This window comes from Pteropus alecto, unplaced genomic scaffold (genome assembly GCF_000325575.1).
Source record: "Pteropus alecto unplaced genomic scaffold, ASM32557v1 scaffold106, whole genome shotgun sequence".
Classification (NCBI taxonomy): Eukaryota; Metazoa; Chordata; class Mammalia; order Chiroptera; family Pteropodidae; genus Pteropus; species Pteropus alecto.
In genome coordinates, this window is record NW_006442103.1 from 6,610,027 (window position 1) to 6,633,364 (window position 23,338).

The 23,338-nt window shown below is 30.8% G+C and overlaps 1 protein-coding gene across 2 annotated transcripts in view; it reads right to left on the reverse strand.

The window, feature by feature from the left end:
• The window catches only part of COL11A1 (collagen type XI alpha 1 chain), a 170,811-nt gene that overhangs the window by 69,212 nt on the left and 78,261 nt on the right, over positions 1–23,338 (reverse strand). For both annotated transcript variants that reach the window (XM_015595416.2, XM_006919572.3), the window contains 12 exons: positions 22,931–22,975; positions 21,739–21,792; positions 21,614–21,658; positions 18,526–18,579; positions 16,746–16,853; positions 13,302–13,355; positions 9,387–9,440; positions 9,214–9,258; positions 9,008–9,061; positions 8,849–8,893; positions 6,728–6,781; positions 1,636–1,689 (listed from right to left, as the gene is read on the reverse strand). In XM_015595416.2, the coding sequence (XP_015450902.1) occupies positions 1,636–1,689; positions 6,728–6,781; positions 8,849–8,893; positions 9,008–9,061; positions 9,214–9,258; positions 9,387–9,440; positions 13,302–13,355; positions 16,746–16,853; positions 18,526–18,579; positions 21,614–21,658; positions 21,739–21,792; positions 22,931–22,975 (666 nt within the window). The remainder of the gene's footprint in view (positions 1–1,635; positions 1,690–6,727; positions 6,782–8,848; positions 8,894–9,007; positions 9,062–9,213; positions 9,259–9,386; positions 9,441–13,301; positions 13,356–16,745; positions 16,854–18,525; positions 18,580–21,613; positions 21,659–21,738; positions 21,793–22,930; positions 22,976–23,338) is intronic.

A 23,338-nucleotide genomic window follows, 5' to 3' on the forward strand; every position in this document is an offset into this window, starting at 1 on the left:
ATATATATATATTTTTAAATAAGGTAGCAAAATACAGCTGCTCTAGATTCTGACTCTTATACAAGGCAGCACAGAGCAAGGTGAGTTTCTTGGCCATAGAGGTATTCGCTATTGCTCTTACAAGTGAATTGAAATCAGGAATACAATTTTCTAGAAATAATTCCAGCCTTTGTCTATGAGGAACTCTAGATGAGAACATCAATCATAGAATCATTAGTTAATATGCTATTTTTCCTCGGTTTAAATTTAAATGTTATATATAATATGGTTACTTTGGCTAGAAGCAGAAACTCTTATTAAACTGAAGACAAAAGAGAATTTATAATGGAAATTCTCTAGGTATCCCTTCCTTAAAAGACATTTGGGAAATATTCTAGAGTGATTCCCATGAAGCTATCTCATGACTTAGTTAGAAATCATTGGGTGTAAGATTGAAATAAGAATGCATTTGCAAACTTGAGCGTGGATTCTTCTTTAGAGAGTTTATTTTATGCTCCTCATGCAGCTGTCATTCCCAGGTGAAAACCCAAAGATTTTACCCTTTAGTCTCACTAAATCATTTTTGATTCTATTGTTGAAACCCAAGACTTTGAAGTTTGCAATATGACTAAAACTAAGTTGTCACATTAAGAACTGTCTCTTGGTGAGCAAAACAGAAATTGGGTTGCTGCTGAAAAATTGCTTCCTCTATGCAGAAAATCATCATCTTTTCAGATTTATTATTATGTACTATGATGCAACTCCAAATATGTCTTCATGCTGGCAGAATACCTTAAAATGATTTGGAGCCACATAGTCAAAAGTAGTCTGTGTTGTGGTTTTTTAAAGAAATCTGGATAAAATTAATCAATGGTGAGAACCAAACATCGATTCCAAGGAAATATGCTAATCCATGATCATTTCTGATTAGACTAACATCCCACTGGAAGAGCCAGACACATGGTTTTGTAACAGTGGCAGAACAAACAAACAAACCTGCCAGAATTTAACCCATAGTTGAACTGTTGGTTTTGTTTCCTCTTTGTCCAAACCATTGTTATATGCATAAGTTTTTCAGACAGTTTATTTAATGTTATGTTCTTCATAATTTAAAAATAAAATGCAGTCACATGTTTCCATTTACATCCCTACTTGAGGCAAGAGGATGCATTTGACATTGTTCCAGACCAATTATAGCCTTATGGTTCCAACATCAGAAATATTGCACCCCTGAGTTCTGGAGAGAAGAATGTATTATCTGCATGGCTTATTTTAATGTTTCTTTTAGAGAGTAGAAGGGTGACACAGTTGACTGGAATACATCTGTAAATAAAGACTTCAGCGAGAGGGTCAAGGTTAACAACCTTTTGGAGGTGTCCAAAAGATAATGAGATCTTTTCCATCAGCTCATCTCTAAAGTTCTATTATTGACAATAAGAACGATCAATCAACTAACATTCTGTATCCTCAAATATATTTATTTAGGCATTTAGATACAAACATGGCTCTATTTATGTATTTTACAATATATTTAGATAAAAGTTTCAATGGAATTAAATTTCTGTTATCCTTAACCTGGTAATCGAACTGTTAATAATAAAGCAGCTCTCTGTGATGAGGTGCTAACGATGGAAAATCTCAGATGGGGTCACTTACCGTCTCCCCACGCTGCCCAGGGTGCCCGGGCAGGCCATCCTTCCCTGGTGGTCCCTGCAATCACAAATGTCAAACACCACACGTTATAACTACTTCTCGAACTGATTTTTGGACCAAAATGTAATATATTAGACAATTCTCGTATTATACTTTCATTAGATATCATATTTTGATGTTCTGTTGATTTTACATACAGTAGTATGTGTACATTTCTTTTTAGTATAATTCTATCCGTAACCGAGACCAAGAGAAAATTGTACAACTCTATGCTGAACATTTTACATTTAAATTGTTCCATTAGCATTTATCTTTTAAAAAAGAATATTCATATATATTTGTATTTTTATTTTTGCAAAAATGTTAGTTCTTCATTCCGACTAGGAATATTTTCTCCTCTTTTTGATGATCTGTTCCTAATTCAATTTCTGGTGCAGCAAGACTTGGATAAGAGAGAAAGAGACTGTCCTCTAGTGGTGGTCTGAGATTCTAAATGACAAGAATGAAAAGAAATACACTCAAACAATGGCATTTTACCTCTCAATTGCTTCAAATAAAGAAAACAAGGTCTTATGCTCAATCTTAGAAGTCATCAGGACCATTTTTTTTTTCCCAGTAGGTTTTCTTAAATATCCTCTTGGAAGCATAATATTTATTAAGCACTGGAGAGCAAATCTACTACACTATCACTTTTTTTAAAGGATGCTGTCTTTGTCAGGACTGAAGAAATAAATGAAGCAATTAACTAAGTACTTAAAGTAAACAACTCTGTGAGGTTATGTTTTAGATACTTAGTAGAAATAGATTACTTCTTTAGACTGCATTATGAATTATTCATCTTAACTCAGAAATCATTGAGTATCAAGTTCAAATTTCAAAACATGTATAGGCAGAAATATTCTCATTCTTCCGGATAAATGAAGAGAAATGATTATTTTAATAACAACATTTTAGTGATAACAGATATACATACCTCTCATGATATGTTAATTATTTAAAATAAAGTTGTTTATTTAAACAAATACATTACTGACATAAATCTATTTTCGAATGTCAATTTTTTAATATTAAACTAAAATAAGGGATTCATGTCAGAATAAGCTCGTTTCGACGGCAGCTTTCTTATGCTGGAGTGAGCCTCAGGCTGACTTCAGGAGGGGGTGCCTGACCTTGTCCAGCACTGTCTCTGCTCCCCACCTCATCTTCACTGACTCGCGGGTTGCCATGGGAAGTAATAGCACCAATTAAAGACTGTCTTACTATATTTCGCAAATTCATTGCTTGCTCGGTGATTTGCTCATGCTTTCCGGGACCACCTCAGTGATTCTAGTGCCATCCTCCCCAAAAGACCGAAATCAGAATGTTTACAACCAAGGCCCCAAATATTCTTAGACGTCATTTAACCCTTCCTTCCTTCAAAAACAAATATTACATATGTAGGTATTAGGCACTAGGTGCATAGTAATATAAGATATAGCTAGCTCTGCCTTCAGCTTAGAGATGAGACAAAAAATATAAGTAGTTAATTTCTAGAAAAGTTCGTGTTGTTTCAGTATTTCAAAATAAACTATTTTGATTATATACATAATTATATATTACATATTATATTATATATTATACTACTTATTATATAATATATCTTATAAGAATATATACAGAAATTGAATAAAAGTGCTACCAATTTGGGACAGTAGTAAAAGTTTTAACTAAAAACATAGAGGGTCACAGATACAAAAGTAATAAATATGAGTCAGGCTTTTTTTCCCCACCATAGTAAAATGCTTCTCAAATGTGTTTTGCCATAAGCATAAATCACATATATTTTCTAACAAATCTATAAAAATAAAAGTCAAATACCTCAGTATATTTGCTGGTGTGAAAAGTATAGATTGCACTTCTATTGCAAAATATCATAACCTTTTAAAACAGTGATATTAGATCTAAATAAAGTCACCCTGAGATGAATGCAACATAATTTTTAATGTCTTTCCTAGTTATCTTGAGGGAGCTGTATTAATAGATTACATAAAGAATTCATACCAGTGTATCATTTTTCTTGATTTAAGTATGTATCCCTAATAATAATAATAATAATAATAATAATAATAAATAATTGTAATGGCTCCACACTACTAGTCTACAAAATAAAACAGATTAATTACCAAATAATTTCATGACATTAATCTAAAAATAATACTTTTATTGATCAAAATTGGCTGCCTCTTTGATGTAGTTGGTGAAGGTCTATGGCAACAAATTCATCTAAATGAGGGTGTGTATATACAGCAAGGTGACCTCTGAAAAGACGCTTATAAATAAATGTTAAGGATATTTTTTCACTTCCCATCAGCACTGAGTTTTGACTTTTCTTCTTCTATATGTAGAATATATCTTCTAACAGTCATGTTATAAATCTTCATCACCTCAAGTTAAAATTTTTCTTAAATAGGATAATTTATGCTGACACTGGCATGAGATTAACAGACTCTAAACATGAGTATTCCAAGCATTCAATCCATAATGCATGTGTATTGTGTCTGCAAATAGCGTACATATACAGATATAGATATGCATTATGATATATATCTATAATGAATATATATCTTTGTATATCTATACATATATATCTTTAGATGTATATCTCTCTGTATATATACAGTATACATTTCTTGATTACAATGAAAATGAACCAATTAATTTGCAGAAAGAGGAACCTGGCTCTATCCTTCTCCCCAAATTTCTTTCTTCTATATCAAAGAGATAAAAATATTTCTTTCCTAAACATTATAAAAATGCATACCAGAGAAATGAAAGGTATTTTTGTTTCATGCCCTAATGTTTCACTTGTCAGAGAAACAGTATAAAAATCATTTTGTTTAGCAGTGAGAGCAATGTTCCTTAGCAATGCCATGTCTCTCCAACTAGACTGCATGCTTCTTAAGTGTAGGCATTTATTATACTTCTAATACCTCTTAGAGACAAATGCATGCATGATCAATGGCTCAAAACTTATTGAAAGATACTTGAGAGAATGGACCAAAAAAGCCTCAGGAAAATGGGTCAAATGGCTTTCTCTGACAATAAAATTATATTGCATGAGAGAAACAATTCTTATCGATACGTACAAACATAATGGGATGATAAGGTCAAAGTTATACATATCAATAGTTTTTACGTTACTAAACAATGATCTATGCAAGTGGCTTCAACATATTCCTGAAAAGAATCTTATGCGTATAATCATTTTGGAACTATATTTTCACTTAACTGTGTGTGAAACTTTGCATGATTTAATATTACATTTGGAACAACCTTGAGATAGTAAGTAAACAACATTATACGCAGGGAGTATTGTTATTATCTTGTTGGTATTAATCCTTTTATAATACTATGATAACCCACTCTTGATATGTTTGTAGTAATAAAGCAAAACTGTTAGTGTTCAAATAATATTTTAAAAATAGTGTCTAAAAATTATTGCAAAAAGTAAGATGCCTTAACATTTAATATTTAAGTCAGTATTTCACAAGAAATAATTTATTTTCTAAAGATGTGAACTAAAGTCACATTTGAAAGTAACTAAAACAAAGGGTTATTCAAATTCAATAAAAATTGTATATTTATTTATTTATTTATTTATTTATTTATTATTTTCAGTGTGTTGAAAAATATAATGTAACCAGATATAACATTTATTTAAAATTTTAACAACTTAATTTAGAATTTTCTGAACTGTTCCTCTATGCAAGACTATTCTTGAACCTACCCAAGATCTATTGAATCAAAATCTACATTTTTAACAAGATACCAACATGATTTGTACACACATTAAAGTCCAGACTAGAACAGTAGTTAGCAAACTTTAGCATGCAGCAAAACTACTTGGAGAGTTTGTTAAAATGCAGGCTGGGCCCCTCTCCCAAGTGCTGATTAGGTGAAGGAGGCGGGGAGAAGACTGTATGTCCAACAAATCCCAGGTACTGTTGATGCTCTCATCCAGGCACCACACTTTGAGGACAACTTCCTTAGACAGGTGAGTGCTGTGGTCTGAAACTTTGTGTCACCCTAAATGCATATGTTAAAATCCTAACCATCAAAGGTAATGTTATTAGTAGATGGGGCCTTTGGAAGGTGCTGAAGTCAGGAAGGTAAAACACTCATTAATGGAATTAGTGACTTATAAAAGAGGCTCCAGAGAGCTCCCTCACCTCTCCTGCCATATGAGATATAATAGTCTGCAGCCTGTATGAGGGCCCTCATCCAGCCATGCTGGCACCCTGATCTCGAACTTCAAGCCTCCAGAATTGTATGAAATAAATTTCTGTTGTTTACCAGCTACCCATTCTGTGGGGATTTCTTATTGCAGCCCAAACAGACTAAGACAGTGGATAAGTTTATTCTAACTCTCATGAACTGACTGGGTTGCTAAAAATGAAAAAGAAAACTGAGCACTGAGCATATCCTATAGACTCATGAATGTTTAAGTGTAAAAATAAAGAATTTTAAATAACTTTCTGAAGATATTTGATGAAGCTACTCAAAGAGTATTGCTCTAAACATATTTTAAAAAAGAAATATATGATTCAGGAAGGGTTATCATTACATTTTCTAAGAACAGTGTATTAAAGAGGCAAAAATCATAAATAATATAAATAAATAAATTTAATGTGATATCAATTATATCAGAAAGTTGGAGGGTGTTTAGGAAGTGATTTTTTTTTTTAAGAATAACCCATTTTATAATAGAAGATAAAAGGGAAATTCTCATACACCAAAAATTTAAGATTCAGTACCAATTTTTAATGCCATCAATAATGTTCATTACAGTAAAGGTGCAGTTAAGATGATAATATTTCATACTGTTCTAGTCTCTGATATACTTTGAAAGAATATTTAACAAGATATTTAAATTATATTCAGAAATGATAGATTTCATAAATTGAAAACATCCATATTGTTTGACATTATTAATTGTAATTTTCTTTTTATTGGAATGTTTATCAATATTTGTACCTCAAAATGATTTAAAATATAAGCTATGACTCTCAAAAATTTAAAAACATTGCTGAATGAAGAAAGGAAAACTATAACTTACAGGAGGGCCTTTTGGTCCAGGGAATCCAACTGGACCCTGCGGTCCTTGAGGGCCCTGAAAATAAAAGGCAGTGGAAAAATTTAAGGATATGCTTAAAAGACACATCTTTATACTTTGCAGTTTATTTCTACAGCAAAAACACTATATAGTGTACAGTTTCTTCGCCAAATGACAGTACTATGGCAATACAAGATAATCTGTGCTAATCTAAGAGCAAAATGGATGATTTTTCATACTATTCAGTACTGAAAACAGCATATCAATGGTCTTAACCCTGTAAATATTTAGAAATCATTTTAAAAGTGAATAGAACATAGATGCATCATGAAGTTCTCCAGAGTCTCTGTTTTTAGCATTGATTAGGAACATACATAGGAAGACATTTTAATTCCAAACCCACCCCTAAGAAAAAAAAATTACTTAAAAAATTGACTCTATAAAATCCTGGCTCTAGTCATATAAAACTAAAAGGAAAAATATAAGTGATTATATCAAAAAGACTATAGAGAATTCTTTTCACTAATTTCTATATTTAAAATATATTTAGTTTTAAAGATGTTAATATTTCATTTTACTCATGTATAAACTTCTTTTGTAGATAAGATGAAAAGAACATTATTGCATAATTATTCTCATTAACATTCAATCCAAACATACATTTATAAATCATTTTTGACTTGATGCTTAACTATATTATTCAACATTCACATTAACATATCTTTAAAATGTATAAAGTAGACCCCGTGACAGTGACTATCTTGGTGGCAGCAAAAGGATTGGGAAAAGATAATCCTTTATATGCCCAGAACATAATAATTATATTCCTAAAAGGAATATATATAAAATGGAAGATAATATAAATAAAATGTCTAAAGTAATACACTTAAGGTAAAATTTATATTTAAATAAAGAATGAAGTTTACAAAAGTTGGTCTTTAATAGCATTTACTCTTTTCAATTTATCTATTTAGCCTTCCCGAGGGAAATAGCATTACCATTGAGAACAGTTTGTGCTTTAAAGAAAAAACTAGTTGTGCTACCATTTTTTAAACGTTTCTACTTTATTTAATAATTTAGCCATTTTAATTAATTTAACTATATCTTCTTATTAGGATGCCTTTGACCAAAAAATATTCCAAATGTGTATATTACTTATGAACTCAATACATGTGGGATGGACTTAATTTGGGGATAGTTCATCAAGAGTGAGAAAATTTGGTAGAAAGTTTAATTTAATTATATATAAACCAAAGCTTGACACTTCTGTAACTATTTATTCTTATGTCCCATCTACTATTTCTGTCACAAATAAAAACTTTATTCCAAAAAAATTACTTATCTCAGTTTTAAGCTCTACATCATGAGTTGTTTCTGTTTTACTTTTTGTGAAACATCTATTGTAAATTTCAAATAATAATATGCAAAAATGTATTAATGTGACTGAATAATATTAAAAATTATTATAGAATATTAAGAAATAAGTCTAATTTCTTTGAGAGTAATACAAATTTTATATATAAACTCTTTTTAAAGAGGATAGCTTTCAAAAAATCTGGCTACAAACATGCTATATTTTGCCAAAAAATAAAATAAAATAAAGGGCATGCTTACTCATGTGTATTTAGCTTTATTTTACGTCAATTGAAAATCAATTTACTAAATAGTTTTTCTATTTACTGGAATAGATGTTTTATCTTGATTTGAATGTATATTGATTGTGACTTAATGGCTACAGGAGGCTTGCATTTTACTAGCATAATGCTGCTGCCAGCTCCATGGACAAAATGAGTATCGATGCGCAAGGTAAGAGGAGCGAAGGAGAAGGCATAAGTGTTACGTGCGTATTTAAAAGAAAAAATATTTGGCTTAAGTTTAAGAGTGGCATCGTAGGACAATTACACACATTATTTCTCTCATTTCTATACCAAAATTAATAGTGCATAACCAATTAAGCTTTTTTTTTTAGCAGAGTAAGTTAAAAAATAGGAATTTTAAACTCTGACTAGATTTTTGTGCATGACTGTAACATATGTGTTGCAGACACATGTACCTTTTCCCAGAAATTTAAACGGTGCAGAATATTACTATTTATTTTGTATTGTGTGACTGTATCATTCTTACTCTTTCACCGGGAGGGCCAGGAGGACCGTCACCACCAGAAGTGCCCTGCCAATAACAAAAACAAAAACAAATTTTAAAAAATCAGTTTTTCTTCTTATAACATCTGTTCTCTGGAAGAGATGCTTATAGAAGCCCAGATGAAACAGGTACTGATAATACCTTTGGACCAGGTTTCCCAGTGGGACCTCTCGCACCCCTAGAACCTCGAGGACCCTGCATATGAGAAAAAAAGACGAAATTGTTCTAGTGCCAACAAACCAAAAGAAATAAAATCAATTTTTATGTTTGAAAAAAAGTATCCTGAAAATTTAAATCTAAATTTAAAATGAAAACCGAAAATCATTATTTTAAATCGAGACACCCACCGTTGGACCACGTTGACCCCGAGGGCCTGGTTTGCCAGCTACACCCTGCCAAAGACAGTTCAGACAGTTTCAGTAATTAGCATATCACGTAAATTGTGTCTGGCTGAGAGACAGGTACTCTCACGAGAATATCTACATTAGCTAGTCCAGAACAATATACTTGTATTTCATACCCGTGCACCTTTCTCTCCATTGGCACCAGGAAACCCAGGAAATCCAGTGGAACCCTATAAAAAAAAATAATAAACGATGAATATAGCAACTAACATTTTTAGCCACAAGCTGTCTTTTGAAACATAGTGATTTTCATAAACTGTTAATATTTAAATCGAGAAAATAATTTTAAGATATCACACAACTCCCATTTATGTATTTAAAAATGAACTTACAGTGACATCTGAAATCCTGGAAGCATCGAAAGCATGGATTGATAAAACATTTTAGATTTTACTTTTAAGTAAAATAATCAAATATATCATTTCTGATAGTAGAAAATGGTAATTAAAGGACATTTCATGTAAAATAAATTTTTGACTTAGAAGTCTTCATACTTGCCTCAAATCTGAAGAAAAATTCAATTTTTCCAGTATGAATAATCAAATATTAAAATAGGGATTGGATAAAATATTTTTCATGAATTAACATTACTGTCTAGTTAGCATTTTTTGTTGAATATTTTTATGCCTTTAGAACTGGATCAAATTGTAAAGACTGAAAATCTCCCTCCACCTTTTCTGTTTGATGTTTGAATGTGGTTAGACCTAACTAAGAGTCTAAATCAGATGGTTTAGCATTAAAATCTTGTTTATGAAATTCCAAAGACATAATTCAAGACTTGTATTTGTTATGCATTCACCTAAATAAGTTGAGTGCATTTCTTATTCTCTTTGAGCATAATTTTTTATTCTGAAAAATGAGGGATTTCATCCGCATGCTATAGGTCCTATGAAATTTGTAAGAGATTGGAATAATGGAAAGCAAGATGAAAACATGATAATGATAGATAATAAATAATGCTATTTACAAATGTAAAAAATATAATAAAAGTGTTATGTCATTTCATCCACAGCCACATTTTACAGCTGGAATGTAATACAATTCCCCCATTTCATCTTGTGTCTATAATCCACATTTTCATTTGCTCAGATTCCTTTGAACACAACTGTTATTGGTTTGCCTCATCATTGTATCATATAATAGAGAAGATTAGGGTTCAAATCCTTGCTCTTCAACTTGCTAATTATAAGACCCTGGGACTGGTGGGGTAGGGGCTTCCAAATACTCACTTTTACTATTTAGTCCATTGAATGGATTAAATGCAATGATATCAAAAATGTCTATCAAAGAGTACCAGATGTTCAGATTTGACACTCTTCCCTGTGCATTGAGGGAACTACAACAAAACTTTTTTTCACTCGAATACATTTCTTGTTTGTTTGTACTCACTCATTTGGATTGAATTTCCCCTTAAAGTAATGTTTCTCCTTGTAATAAATGGCTCCTCTGTATCAGAATAATCTGGAGTGACTGCTAAAAATATGGGTTGTCAAGTCCCACTGCAGACCTTCTGAGACAGACTCGCTGGCAGTCGGATCCAGGAATCTGCATTCTTAACAGTTCCTCCAGGTGATATGTACAGAATAGATGCAATCGGTTTATATTTCTTCCACAAGTCGAAAAAATTGTATGTGAAGCCTTATGGGGGCTGATGGTCAAAACAATAACCCAAAATATGCACTGCTAAGCTTCTTTTTATGACCCATTTTCCAATACATCTACTTTATGCCTATAGAGATAACTATGTTCCACCTGAGGATAATTGTTAGGACATATTAATGGTCACATAATGAGGAAAAATGGTGCAAATTACATTTTAGAAGAGTTTTCAAAGCTTTTTCTCTTTCTCTTCAGATAATCAGATAGTTATATTTGGTAGGGTATTACTATGTGATTAGGAATTTAACAAGTGAGTATAATATGAAAATAATTTACTGCTATCGAATTTTATTTTGGAACAAATATTGATTTCTGTCCTGAGAAGACTAGATAAGTAACACATTTATAGAAACTCCCTTAAAAATTGCTCTTATACATCAATTTTATTTTTAATAAATTAATTTTCTTACATAGTTTCTGCTCTAAGAAATTTATGGGAAACAGATAAAACTGTCCAATCCACCAACTAAACAGCTTGTAATATATTGGTATATTATTCTTCTAGTCTCGCATAAGGAATTATCACCAAAATATACAATTTCCATGAAAAGGCATTATCTACTTTTAAATGGAAAAAACAAACAGCACACAAAAGGCCAATAGTCAAAGGTTAATGGTGAAATTGGCAAAGTCAGAAAGTGGAAAAAATAATTTTAAATGCTATTTTAAATATAAAAGAAACCTATCTTCATATAGATTTTACTTTTTGAAATAGCTATAATTTTACAATACACATAGTGGTATATCTTTCTAAATACCTATTATGGTTTATACTGCTAGTAGGATATTGGCTAAATTATATTGTCTAAATATAGTCCTTAAACTGCTTAAAAGAGATTAGCAGATGAATTTCACTTTTAGTACAAAAAGATTTAAATCTATTCAAAATTCATTGGCTCAACATAGGAAAATAACGTGAAGCTCTCTTTGATCATTAACGTGCCGATCATTTTTTTGTTTAGAACTGAGAAACATAAATGGTTTTTGATCTTGGAAAAACAATTATGAAGAAAACTTATGTAAAGATCAAAATTTCAGACATTTAAGTTAAAGGGTAAAGTAAAATGTTTGATTCCTTTAGAAAGAAACATTTCTCTCTAGTCATTCTAGTGCATTTTATTAATTAAAAAAAAAACTCAAAAGCTATTGAACAAAGAATGACTTAGAAAAACAAAAAAAATAAGAATGTCAAATAAACTCAGAAGAAAATTGTACTCATTCAAGTACACGACAATTTCTGTTTTTAAATCACAACACGACTATAACTGCAATTCAACTTAGTAAATAAATCAAGAATTCGTTGAGAATCTACAGCGTAAGGTTGAGGGTTATGCAGTGAATGTCTTTTTTACTCATAATACTTGTGAAAATGCTTGATATTTGAAAGGGAGGTAACGAGGAGAGAGGGCAGTGTATTAGAGACAATATATAAAAAGTAAAAGTTACTAGTCAGTGTTCTAAATGTAGCCAGAAACATTTAGATGATACCTGTATTATTTTTAAATCATGGATGAAATGACTCATTTTACAAGGGCTCAAAGCACTATGTTTACCTCCTACTATTCAAGGAAATATATATTGTAATATGTATTTTATGTATAACATGTATTTTCTAGAAAATAATCTTTCTATAAAAATTATAAGACAAATTCATATGTCAAACCTAAAATAGTGTCAACACTTGATGAGTGAACAAAAGTGCATACAGATCACTTATGTTGGAAGAGAGGACATTTTTCTCTCTCATTATTTGTTAAACTTATTAATAAATGAATGTTTTAGGATTATTATATAAGTAGGATTTATTCATAACTATTATACCTGTCAAACTTGAATGGGTCAAACAAGAACAGATAAATGATACAGATGAAAGAAAGATGATAGATAGATAGACAAACAGATAGATGGATAGATAGATATGATAGATAATCCCATGTACATATAACTACCTTAATATTAATAACCAAAATTTATATATTAATTCATTTAACCACTTTATTGTAACTAGTCATGCATCAGGTGCAGCCTTAACAATGTTTTATGATTAGCTTAATCTGTCATCCACTTTATAACTTCTAGATATACTAGTATTCTTCCCCGGAATAGTCCTATTCCAATTATAAAGAAGTAGCTAACTAGTCCTTCCTTTTATGACCCTATCTCCTAAAATACTCCAATCCATAATCACCTAGGCTCCCTAAGCTCCTTGCACTTGAGGCATCCACAACCCTTTGACTTTTTCTTGTGAAATTGTATTTTAAAGATTCACCATCTCTATGTCACAAACTGAAAGGTAACTTTAAGTGATTAACTTTAGGTGTTCGTACAATATATTGATAAATAAACTATAAAAATCAAGTTAATTGTTTTACCTTCGGACCTTGTCTTCCTGGATATCCTGGTAATCCTGGAACACCAAGTTTCCCCTAAAGAGAAAATAACAATAATAAATTCTAAGTTGAATTAGGTTTAAACGATAATTTAGTCATTTTTCTAGAAGTTAGAACCACATATTTACACACTCAAAAGGAAGATTTGCAAGTTTTTACCACACTTTATTTTCATTATATTTCTTCATTTGAATAGGGAAAAGATGTTGCTTTACTTCTAATGCTACAATGTTCACTAACTTATCTAGGTTGTTTAAGTGGCAGTATCCTCTTTGGGGACATAGATCCCTGAGCTAAAGAGAATTCTAGGACTCTGTGAATCCTTAAGCAAACACCTAAACTTAAGAAAATACCTAAGTTTTTCAACATTAAATACCACTGAAAGTTATTGATGTAGTTAGAACTACATTTAGATCTTATCAGTCCAACTAAAGTTAATCTTTTTGGCAAAATTATTTTATTTTTCACTGTAAATATAAAGCAAACAATCATGTTATTAAACTTTTTTCATTAAGTAAAGTTAAACAACTATACTAAGAAATTCTGACCTAATGTTGAGCAGTTTCCCCCACATATCTGGATTAATAAATATACTGAATGTTGAGAGCAATAACTAAATAATGATTTTTGTGGTGTGTTAATTTCTGCAGGTGGCCACTTGCAAGTGCAACTGCTTTGTTCCAGACCAATGAAATTACATTTCAATCTGAAAGTGCAAACTAAATGATAAATTATAGTGAAGTACAATGATGTGTAATAAATACTAAGAGGTTTTAAAGGCTATACTAAGAAAATCGGCCCCCTGATAAAGCATTAATTTAAAAATACAGGTAGAGAGGAAATTAAACTAAGTGAATTGAATAAAATATGTTTGTGGGATTTTCATTTTCCTTAAAATCTTATGAAAGCACACTTTATATATAAAATATTATTTATCAAATATTAAACATTAGCAAGAATGTAGTATCAATATTTCCCATGTACATTTAAATTGAAAAAAAAAAAGTCCAAGTTACTATATACAACGTTAAAAGATAAGTAGTACTTTATCAACAAAAGTAAACACTTTATTAAATGAAGCAAGGCAAAAAATTAGGAATATAGTTTATGACTCTGTCATTATAGATTGAACTAAAGAGTTTTCTGATTTGAAATCAACCCTGCATAGGTAAGCCATCTTCAGATGGAAAATATGCAAAGGAGCCCTAAGAAGCATATTTATAATGATGTCCTCTTGGACACATTAAGTTACCATAGCTTGTTTTATACCATTGATTTCAAAGATTAATGAAATTCTTTAATTATGATCACAAGCTTTTGTGTTCTATATTAAGTACTATATTAGAATATATATTCTTACTCATTTTAGGGTCATACTAAAATAAAATCAGACAGAAAATTTATTTATATTTTCAGTATGGTGATAGGCAATTTCAAAAAAGGGGGAAATACTAATGAAATGTTAAAGAAGAATTGTAGGGTAGTGTGAAGTCCTGATGCTTCAGAACAGTTTGTGGGACCATTTACACAGAATAGAGTGGGACTAAGAAGAAATGAAGGTCCCAGAAGAGTCTTAAACTATTGGCAAGTTTGCAGTTTAAGTATAGGCATCCTAGGGCCTCATATGCCCGTGTTTTCCCCTAGTTCTTTCCTTCCTCTGCCTAAATATGAACACATTACTCCCAGTTCACAAATGGCAACTGCAAGTGTAAAACTAGAGAAGAACTACGACACGAGATGATTCATAATGACACGAGGCAATGTTTTTACATTTCGCTAGTCACAATTCCTATGTAACCCTTATACAATGTATTTTCCTCCCATCCTTTATAGGATGGTAAAGGGGGAAATTACAATTTTCTTAATTAGCATGGAGTTTCCATATTTTGTAGGATAATGGCATGCTTATTCTAGAAAATTGGGAGAATAGACATACATATAAAAAGAAAGGAAATTATCTGAATTAAACCAAGAAGTAATTGTTATTTATATTCCTTTAGTGTACATAATAGAATAACACTTGTCACAGATATTTCTAGTTTTTTCTTAATTTAACACCATAGTACATTATAAGATATTCACCAAATCGCCATATCACCAAATGTCTTATGAAAGCATAATTTTAATGTTGCCTAATATTACATCTAAATGTTAATGAAATGGTTGCAAATATTTTTGACAATACATATAGCCCAGTGGCTCTTAAGCGAATGAATGTTAGAATTATTTGGGGATGTTTTAAAACATACTGATGCTTACATTAACCCCAGATTACAAGTAAAAGCTCTTAGAGTTGGGCCTAAGCATCAGTATTTTTAAAAAACTTGCCCTGAGAAAATATGTGTTGTGTGGAAAAAAGAGAAAATCTACATTTTGGAATGAGGGGCAAAAATAATTCTACTTATTCCAAAACAAGCAGACCAACATTCATTAATTCTTTCATACTTTGTTAAGCACACTCAAATTCTAAACTTCTAACATAGAAGAGTTTTAAGAGAGTCTGATCCTGCATGGTCAAGGAGAGCAGAAGGGATGAGAAAATAGGAAAGGCTGAAAAGGATAAATGTACCCATCTTACGATGGTACTTCTAAGTAGCACAGTCATGCACTGCACAGGGACCTTTCCGTCAAAGATGAACTGCATATGTAATTGTGGTCTCATAAGATTATAATTGAGTTGAAAAAGTCCTATCACCTAGGGACATCATAGCTGTTGTAACGCTGCAGCACAAGGCATTACTCACGTTTCTGATGTTGCTGGTGAAAACAAGCATATACCTACTGCGTCATTGGTATAAAGATAAAGCAATTACGTACAATACATAGTACTTGATAATGATAATGATGACTCTGTTACTGGTTGATGTATTTTCTATACTATACTTTAAAATGTACTCTTTCTACTTATTAAAAAAAAAAGTTTGCTGTAAAACAATAAGCCGTGTCACAGCAGCAGCCTCAGACATCTCATGCTTACCGCATCCCTTGATCAAATTATTTTTCTTATGCTTGATTTAATCTTGTGTTATTTTGTACAAGCCGTGTTACAGCAGCAGCCTCGTACATCTCATGTTTACCGCATCCCTTGATTAAATTATTTTCTCTTGTGCTTGATTTAATCTTGTGTTATTTTGTACAGTAACATGCTGCTCAGGCTTGTAGCCTTGGAGCAACAGGCTACTCCATACAGCCTGAGTAGCAGGCTATACCGTCTAGGTTTGTGTAGGTGCATTCTATGATGTTAGCAGAACAACGAAATCACCAAATGACACATTTCTGTTGTTAAGCAGCACATGACCATATAACGATATGCTTGAAATTTAATAGAGTTCTCTAGATTTCTGACGTAAACAATAAAAAATATTTTAAAATTATCCTGAAGCATCATCTGCAAGAGCATCCATGAATTTAAAGTTGTTCACTGACCTTCTCTCCTGCTTGACCAGAAGGACCCGGGTCTCCAGTTGGACCTGCTCGACCTTTGGGGCCTTCGGGGCCATCTTCTCCTCTCGGACCTAACTGACCAACTTCTCCCTAAAACATAGGGTAACATCTTTAAAATATATTTGAGATATTGCACCTTTAAATATATTAGAGATTGAACAGCAGAGATTATAGTCTATCAAAAAGTCAGATTCTTCAACTCTTGATTTGTTTACTCATGTTTTATTTATGACAATGAGACTTGAAAGTGTTTGATTTCATCAATCTTCCTTTTAATAAACAAACAATTGAATATAGTTTGATATTTGACAATCTATAGAAGCCTGATATTATTGTGTAAATTAAAATTAATTTTAATGCACCTATGTTTTAGAAAGAAAAAAATAAGAATCATGATTAGATAATATAGGGTGGCAGAATATGCCACCCCAAATTATGGCACTTTGGCTTAAAGATTATTTTGAGCTAAAGGCAAGAAAAGTTCTGTGCCCACCCCTATATGCCTGAAAAAATGACGTAGATTTGCAAAGGTGTCCTTCCTCCCGTTTCCATCAGAAAGGACAAAAGTTAATCACTAGAGATAACCAGGCCCTTATCAGTCTGGAGCCAGAAGCAGACACTAGAGAAACATACAACAACAAACTTTACTAACTAGACTTTATCTATCATTAATTTCCTTTATATCTGCCTTTCCACAATTTGCAGCCTTAGAAACTCAAGGCTGCAACTCAAGTGACAAAACTTTGTCTTGTCACTTCAATAAAAATGTATAGTTCCTTTTCTAAATGCTGAGCCAAAGTTCTAACCATCACTTTGAGCTGTTCACCTCAAGGCTCCCATGTGTAAACACAATGCACAAGCTAGTAAACTTCTGTTTGCTCTTCTCTTGTTAATCTCACTTTTGTCAGTCTAATTTCACAGGGCTTCAGCCTGAGAACCAAGTAGGGAAGTAGGTAAAATAATTTTCCCTCTCTGACAACAACGACTTTGGAAATCACTGCTTGGAACACAAAAAAATGTTTCCGATTTAGACTTGGTTTTCATCTCTATTAGGTATTGGAATATGCAGAGTATTGCCCCCATCTCGGACACAGGCTTTATGTGCATTTTAGGAAAACAGAAATGTTCTATAGTATTATTTTTTGTTTGATATATTAGGCACTATTATTATGTTATAAAATAACAATTATTATTAGTTATAAAATAAATTTTCCCAATAAAATGTTTAATTTACTTTAGTTGACTCATACTTTTGTTTGTTTCCCAGACACTCATTATCAGAAAGAAAGTGTATTATTTTTAGTCAAAAATCCAAGACTACTATATAATAAAAATTTATGAAATTTGCAGATATGTAGTTTCTAGGCAACAGAGCTCACTATATTTGAACAAAATTTAGAAGAAACTTATATTATCTTTTTAAGCAATTTGATGATCATTTTTGAAAATGGCTATAAACAATAGTATCATTTATATATATAGATATATGTATATACATATATGTTTGTATGTGTGTGTATTATGAGACATATGGAAATTTCATATAACATCTAAAAGACATTTGATACTATACTATCTCCGCAAAAATTAAAATACTTTATCTTCATATGAAAACCAAAGTGAGCAAAAGTCTCAGGTAGTACAAACATTTTTATCCTGTGCCCGTGCTTATTATATTTAAATATAAGAACACACATACATTATATACATATATATAATACACTATCGTATAGACTAGTGTAATTTTTTATTTTTTACTTACCCTGTCACCTTTAAGACCCATGTCACCTTTGAATCCTGGAAAACCATCTTCACCCTAAAAAATATAAGTAATAAAATAGGTGTTTAATTAGTTTTTTTTGGATGAAACTAAAATATGACTATATACAATATGAATACTGATAATTAAGGAAAATTGTTCTGAGAAATGTAAATCCTAGTTGTGAAACCTCTTTCTCCCTATTTTAAGCCCTATATCCATAGCCTTCCATTTTTCCACAATTAATAAAATGATAAAATAAAATACTTTTTAAAATTAATAAAATACAATAATTTTTAAATAAAATAATTTTTAAAATTAGGAATTATTTTACAAATATGTCCATTGAATTTTCTCTGTCTAATGGATACGACTTGCAGAGCTTGAGAAAAGGACATTTCAGGCTGAGTCTGTGAGAACAGAACTAGAAAGATTGGCACATATACTTCCACACCCTCCTGTTTCAGAATGTATCAGGTAATTATGGGTATACACGACCTAACCCTGGAAAAGGGATCCAATCTGGTATCCTACCTAAACCTAAGAATTCTGACTGGTGTAGAAATTTCCTTTAAGACAAAAACATTCTGGCCATAAAAATAGCCTTGTGGAAGTAAGATTCTGTTTGCACTGAATGCAATTGGGCAATAGCAGAGTCTTAAAAGCTGAAAATGACCACTTAACTTCCTATTGACTATTGTCTTCATTACCTTCTCCCTAGAGGGAAAGGTAATTACACAGTTGCCAAGTTTAGTTTAAAAAATACTACACTCTATGTCTAAAAATCAGTAACAGTTTTTAGGACTCTTTTTAGGCAGAGTTTTGTTTAAGAGGAAACATAGGGAAATAGATGCTATTTGCTATTCACCTTTGTTTTTAAGACATTCACAAATAAAGAAATAAATTAGATGACTCTTAAATTATTAGGTATATCCTTATAATAAATGACTTTAAAAAAATGACATTATCAAATTCTAAGCTTCCCAGTCTTAAATTATCAGATCAGAATTAATCTTAAAACAAAGCAAACAAACAGTTTTAGAATATGTGTAAAAATGGAATTCACCTCTGCCACTTGGTTTATTGGGCTATGTTACTCAAAGTCTAAGGAAAAAAATCTGAGTCTAAACAATAGAGAATTTTAATCTTAGGGTACTAACTTGTAATTTCACCTTTGGTTAGCAATTAATGTTGTTATATGTAAAAAGAAAATCGTTTCAACTTTCACCTTCATCTCTTATGAGATAAATGGTTGATTATAATACATATTTGGAAAAAAACAAATAAATAATATACGTTAAAATTCATTAGAATTTAATGATTCTTTACAGAATTTAAAAATAGGAAGAATTGAAATTTATATAAAATTTCTCAAAATCTAGATAAGTAATACACTAGTAGATTAATATATGGTATGGAATAAAAAGTATAGCTGAAAAATATCTTAGAAATTTTTTTAGGACAATGTCCTAGTTTTACAGATTTAAAGTCTGGGAAAGTAAATGATCTAAATTTAAACGTCTAGTTAGTATAACTAGAATCAGAACTCAGAACTTTTAACTCCCAATTTAAAATATTTATTCTTTCGCTATGTGTCTGCTCGTTACTTTTGAGACCATGTACCATTCGACATAACCAAAAATCTTAAATTGTTTTCCTACATATAAACAATATGTATTTATTTTTTCCTATGTGAGTTTCTCCTCACACATATCAATAATTTTATTTACACCTGTCATTTTGCAACTACCTCTCTTTCCAATAAGTTCACAACTTCCTCACCCCAATTAAATGCCTTTCCTTTAAATACTGCCTTCCCTAAAAGTACTTAGCAGGCAAAGACACACACATTTCTTTCTGTTTTCAGAGAAAAAAATTTGATTGACACTTAAATATCTTAACAAGAAAAATTCTAAATGGAGACAATATTTTTTTCCACATGCTACATGCAAATAATTACAAGTTCAACACTGTTGAACCATCACTGTGTTCTACTGCCATCTCAATAAGACACTATACCCTGTAGTTCATCTGTGATAATCAAGACGAATTGGGATTCAAATCCAAGTAGTTGAGTTAATTTAAAATGCATGACACTTCTCATACAGTATAACTGACAATATAGTTCATACCTTGACAATGCCTCAGTATGTTAACTTTTTAATTTTTTTCTGAAAAATAAATTATCATGGATATAATAAGCCCATCCCTTCTTGTCAATATTCCTTATCAATATCAAATCCACTCAAAGTGCTTTTGATAACATTATGACTAAGGAAACAAAGAGTTATCTTTGAAATCAAAATTGATATTCTGCATACTTCTTAACAAATCTACCAATATTTCATACAAAACTTTATTTTTTTAAACGCAGTATTAAGAATTAATCCAAAACTGATTCTGAGAAATACCATTTGATTTCAATGTAAATGTTGAAGGATTTGGGGATTCTATACTTACATTAAACATTTACATGAAAAAAAATTTCAATATTAAGCTTTTTGTCCAACGGCAATAAAACTAGAAATGTTTTATAAAAGAATTCACATTCTTTCATCCACCTCTGCCTGGTTTTAATCTTTCTTTCTTAACACTTTTGCTTTGCATGCAGTATCACATATAAAGACTTCTTCCCCTAATTGATATATGGTGCTTCTAACTTTCATATTTTGCACTGCATTTCAATTTATGAGCTTGGGAGATTTTAGTAGAGAAAAAGAAGGGAATAAACACTTCTCTGCTATGCATATAACTGGATATTGAACAACCCTTGCAGCAAATCTATTTTCTTAATTGCCAACCCTATGATTTACAAAAGTTAAAAACATGTAAGAAAAAAAGGAATGAAGGATTAATTCTGTTTATGACAAATCTTGCTTCTGTTCTATAATTTAGTCCTCACTCCAGAATATAAAAATATATTTTTAAAGAAATGTGCAAGATACAGAGTACAAAATTAGATTTACATTGTCTGGTATATAAGTAATCGCTTAATATATTTGGGAAATGAAATGTCTGTTAAATGAATTTAAATTTTTGATATAACAGATATATGTAGTAATTAAAGTTACCTAAATAAATTATATTTTACCTTTTCACCTTTAGAACCCTTGAGACCTCTGACACCATCTGCTCCCTATGGAATAAATTAGAAAGATTAAATGACTATAATATTTTACATTGAGATTAAATAATGTGGAAAAAAATAACATTTACCTTTACTCCTCTGGGACCAGGATAGCCAATAGGACCCTGTGGACCAGGAGGACCCTGCAACAGACCCATTGTAATGTAAATATACTATACACTGCAAGTGCTACTCAGTCATGTTCTATGATTTTGCCAACTAATCTACAAGAATGTGTTATTTTTATACTATTGGTAAAGATTTCTTGGGTAGCTTATCTTTTTTTCTAAAGTCATATATAATGAACAAACTGTGTGACTAGTCCTACCTACTCCAAACTAATACCATCTATTCAAGCTAAAAATAAGATAAATATTATGTATATATAAAATAATATATAATCATATAAATAATAACTAAATTTGACATTTTTTCTAAACCCGAAAAATTCCAATGTCCTTGATGTCTACAATAGGCATTGACAGATTAACCAAGATCAATAATTTGTAACCAAAAACTGGTATATATTTGTAGCATTCACATGCTACTAGAATATGAATTAAATTATATATTTTCACAGTGGTTTCATATCACTAGTCTAACTAAAAGAAACAATATGGCATATGTAATATACAATTTCTGCAGTTTTGCTATTTTAATAAGAATCCAAAACTAGTAATTCTAAATAAAAATGATCCTACCCTTTCCTTACTATGGTAATCCAATAGAGAATTAACACTGAATAAATTTTATTTAGATATTTTGATAAATGTTGCTCTTACAATTCAAACTACTCTTATTTAAAGGTTACCAGAAAGTAATAAGTAAAGATAAAATTCAAGTGACATAAATGGTTTAATGATATTCGGAAGTTCTTGTGCACTTTATTATAATTTATGGCCATTTATTCCATTTATATTACATATGCATAATGTAGATTTATTTCTGATCATAAGAGTATATTTAAGAAACAGAAAATGCAGTCTAATTTATAAAATTGCAAATATCAAATTAAAAGTTTTCTAAGACATGTTTGCTTATTATATCCAAAACAAAAAATAATTCTAGGGACATGATTTACATTTAAATGTTTGCAAAAATTCTTTTGAAAGTAAAAACATATCTACAGGTAGAGATGAATTATTTTCTGGCATTTATTTTCTTATATTCATATCCCTAAATGATCGTAGAAGAATATTTGCATCATAGAGATGATCAAAGTAAGGCATTTTCTCTAAGATATAGGTGACAGAACATTTAAATGGATACTTTGTAACATACCAGAGCACCCTTATCTCCAGACTGGCCTTCTTTTCCAGGATGACCCTATATTTAGTAAAAATATATGCCAGTAAGATGGAATATTAATAGCAGTTTATAATGCTATTAAATTGTTCTCTTTTTTTTCAAAATATTGAGATCTTACTCCTTATATTTCAAAACAAATTGAATACTTTGCATCAGTGTACATAGCTTTAAATAACACTGGAAACTGTAGCATTTAGAAGGAAACACAATGAGCTAATATTGAATAGATGTAAGTTTTATCAATTACACAATATATTTGAGAGAGCTTAGGAAAAGCACATAAATACATACTAATATTCATCAATAATTCAACTTCAGTTTCAGTTTTACATAAAATATTTCAATCTGACTTCTATTTGGCATATTGATCAAATAATCATG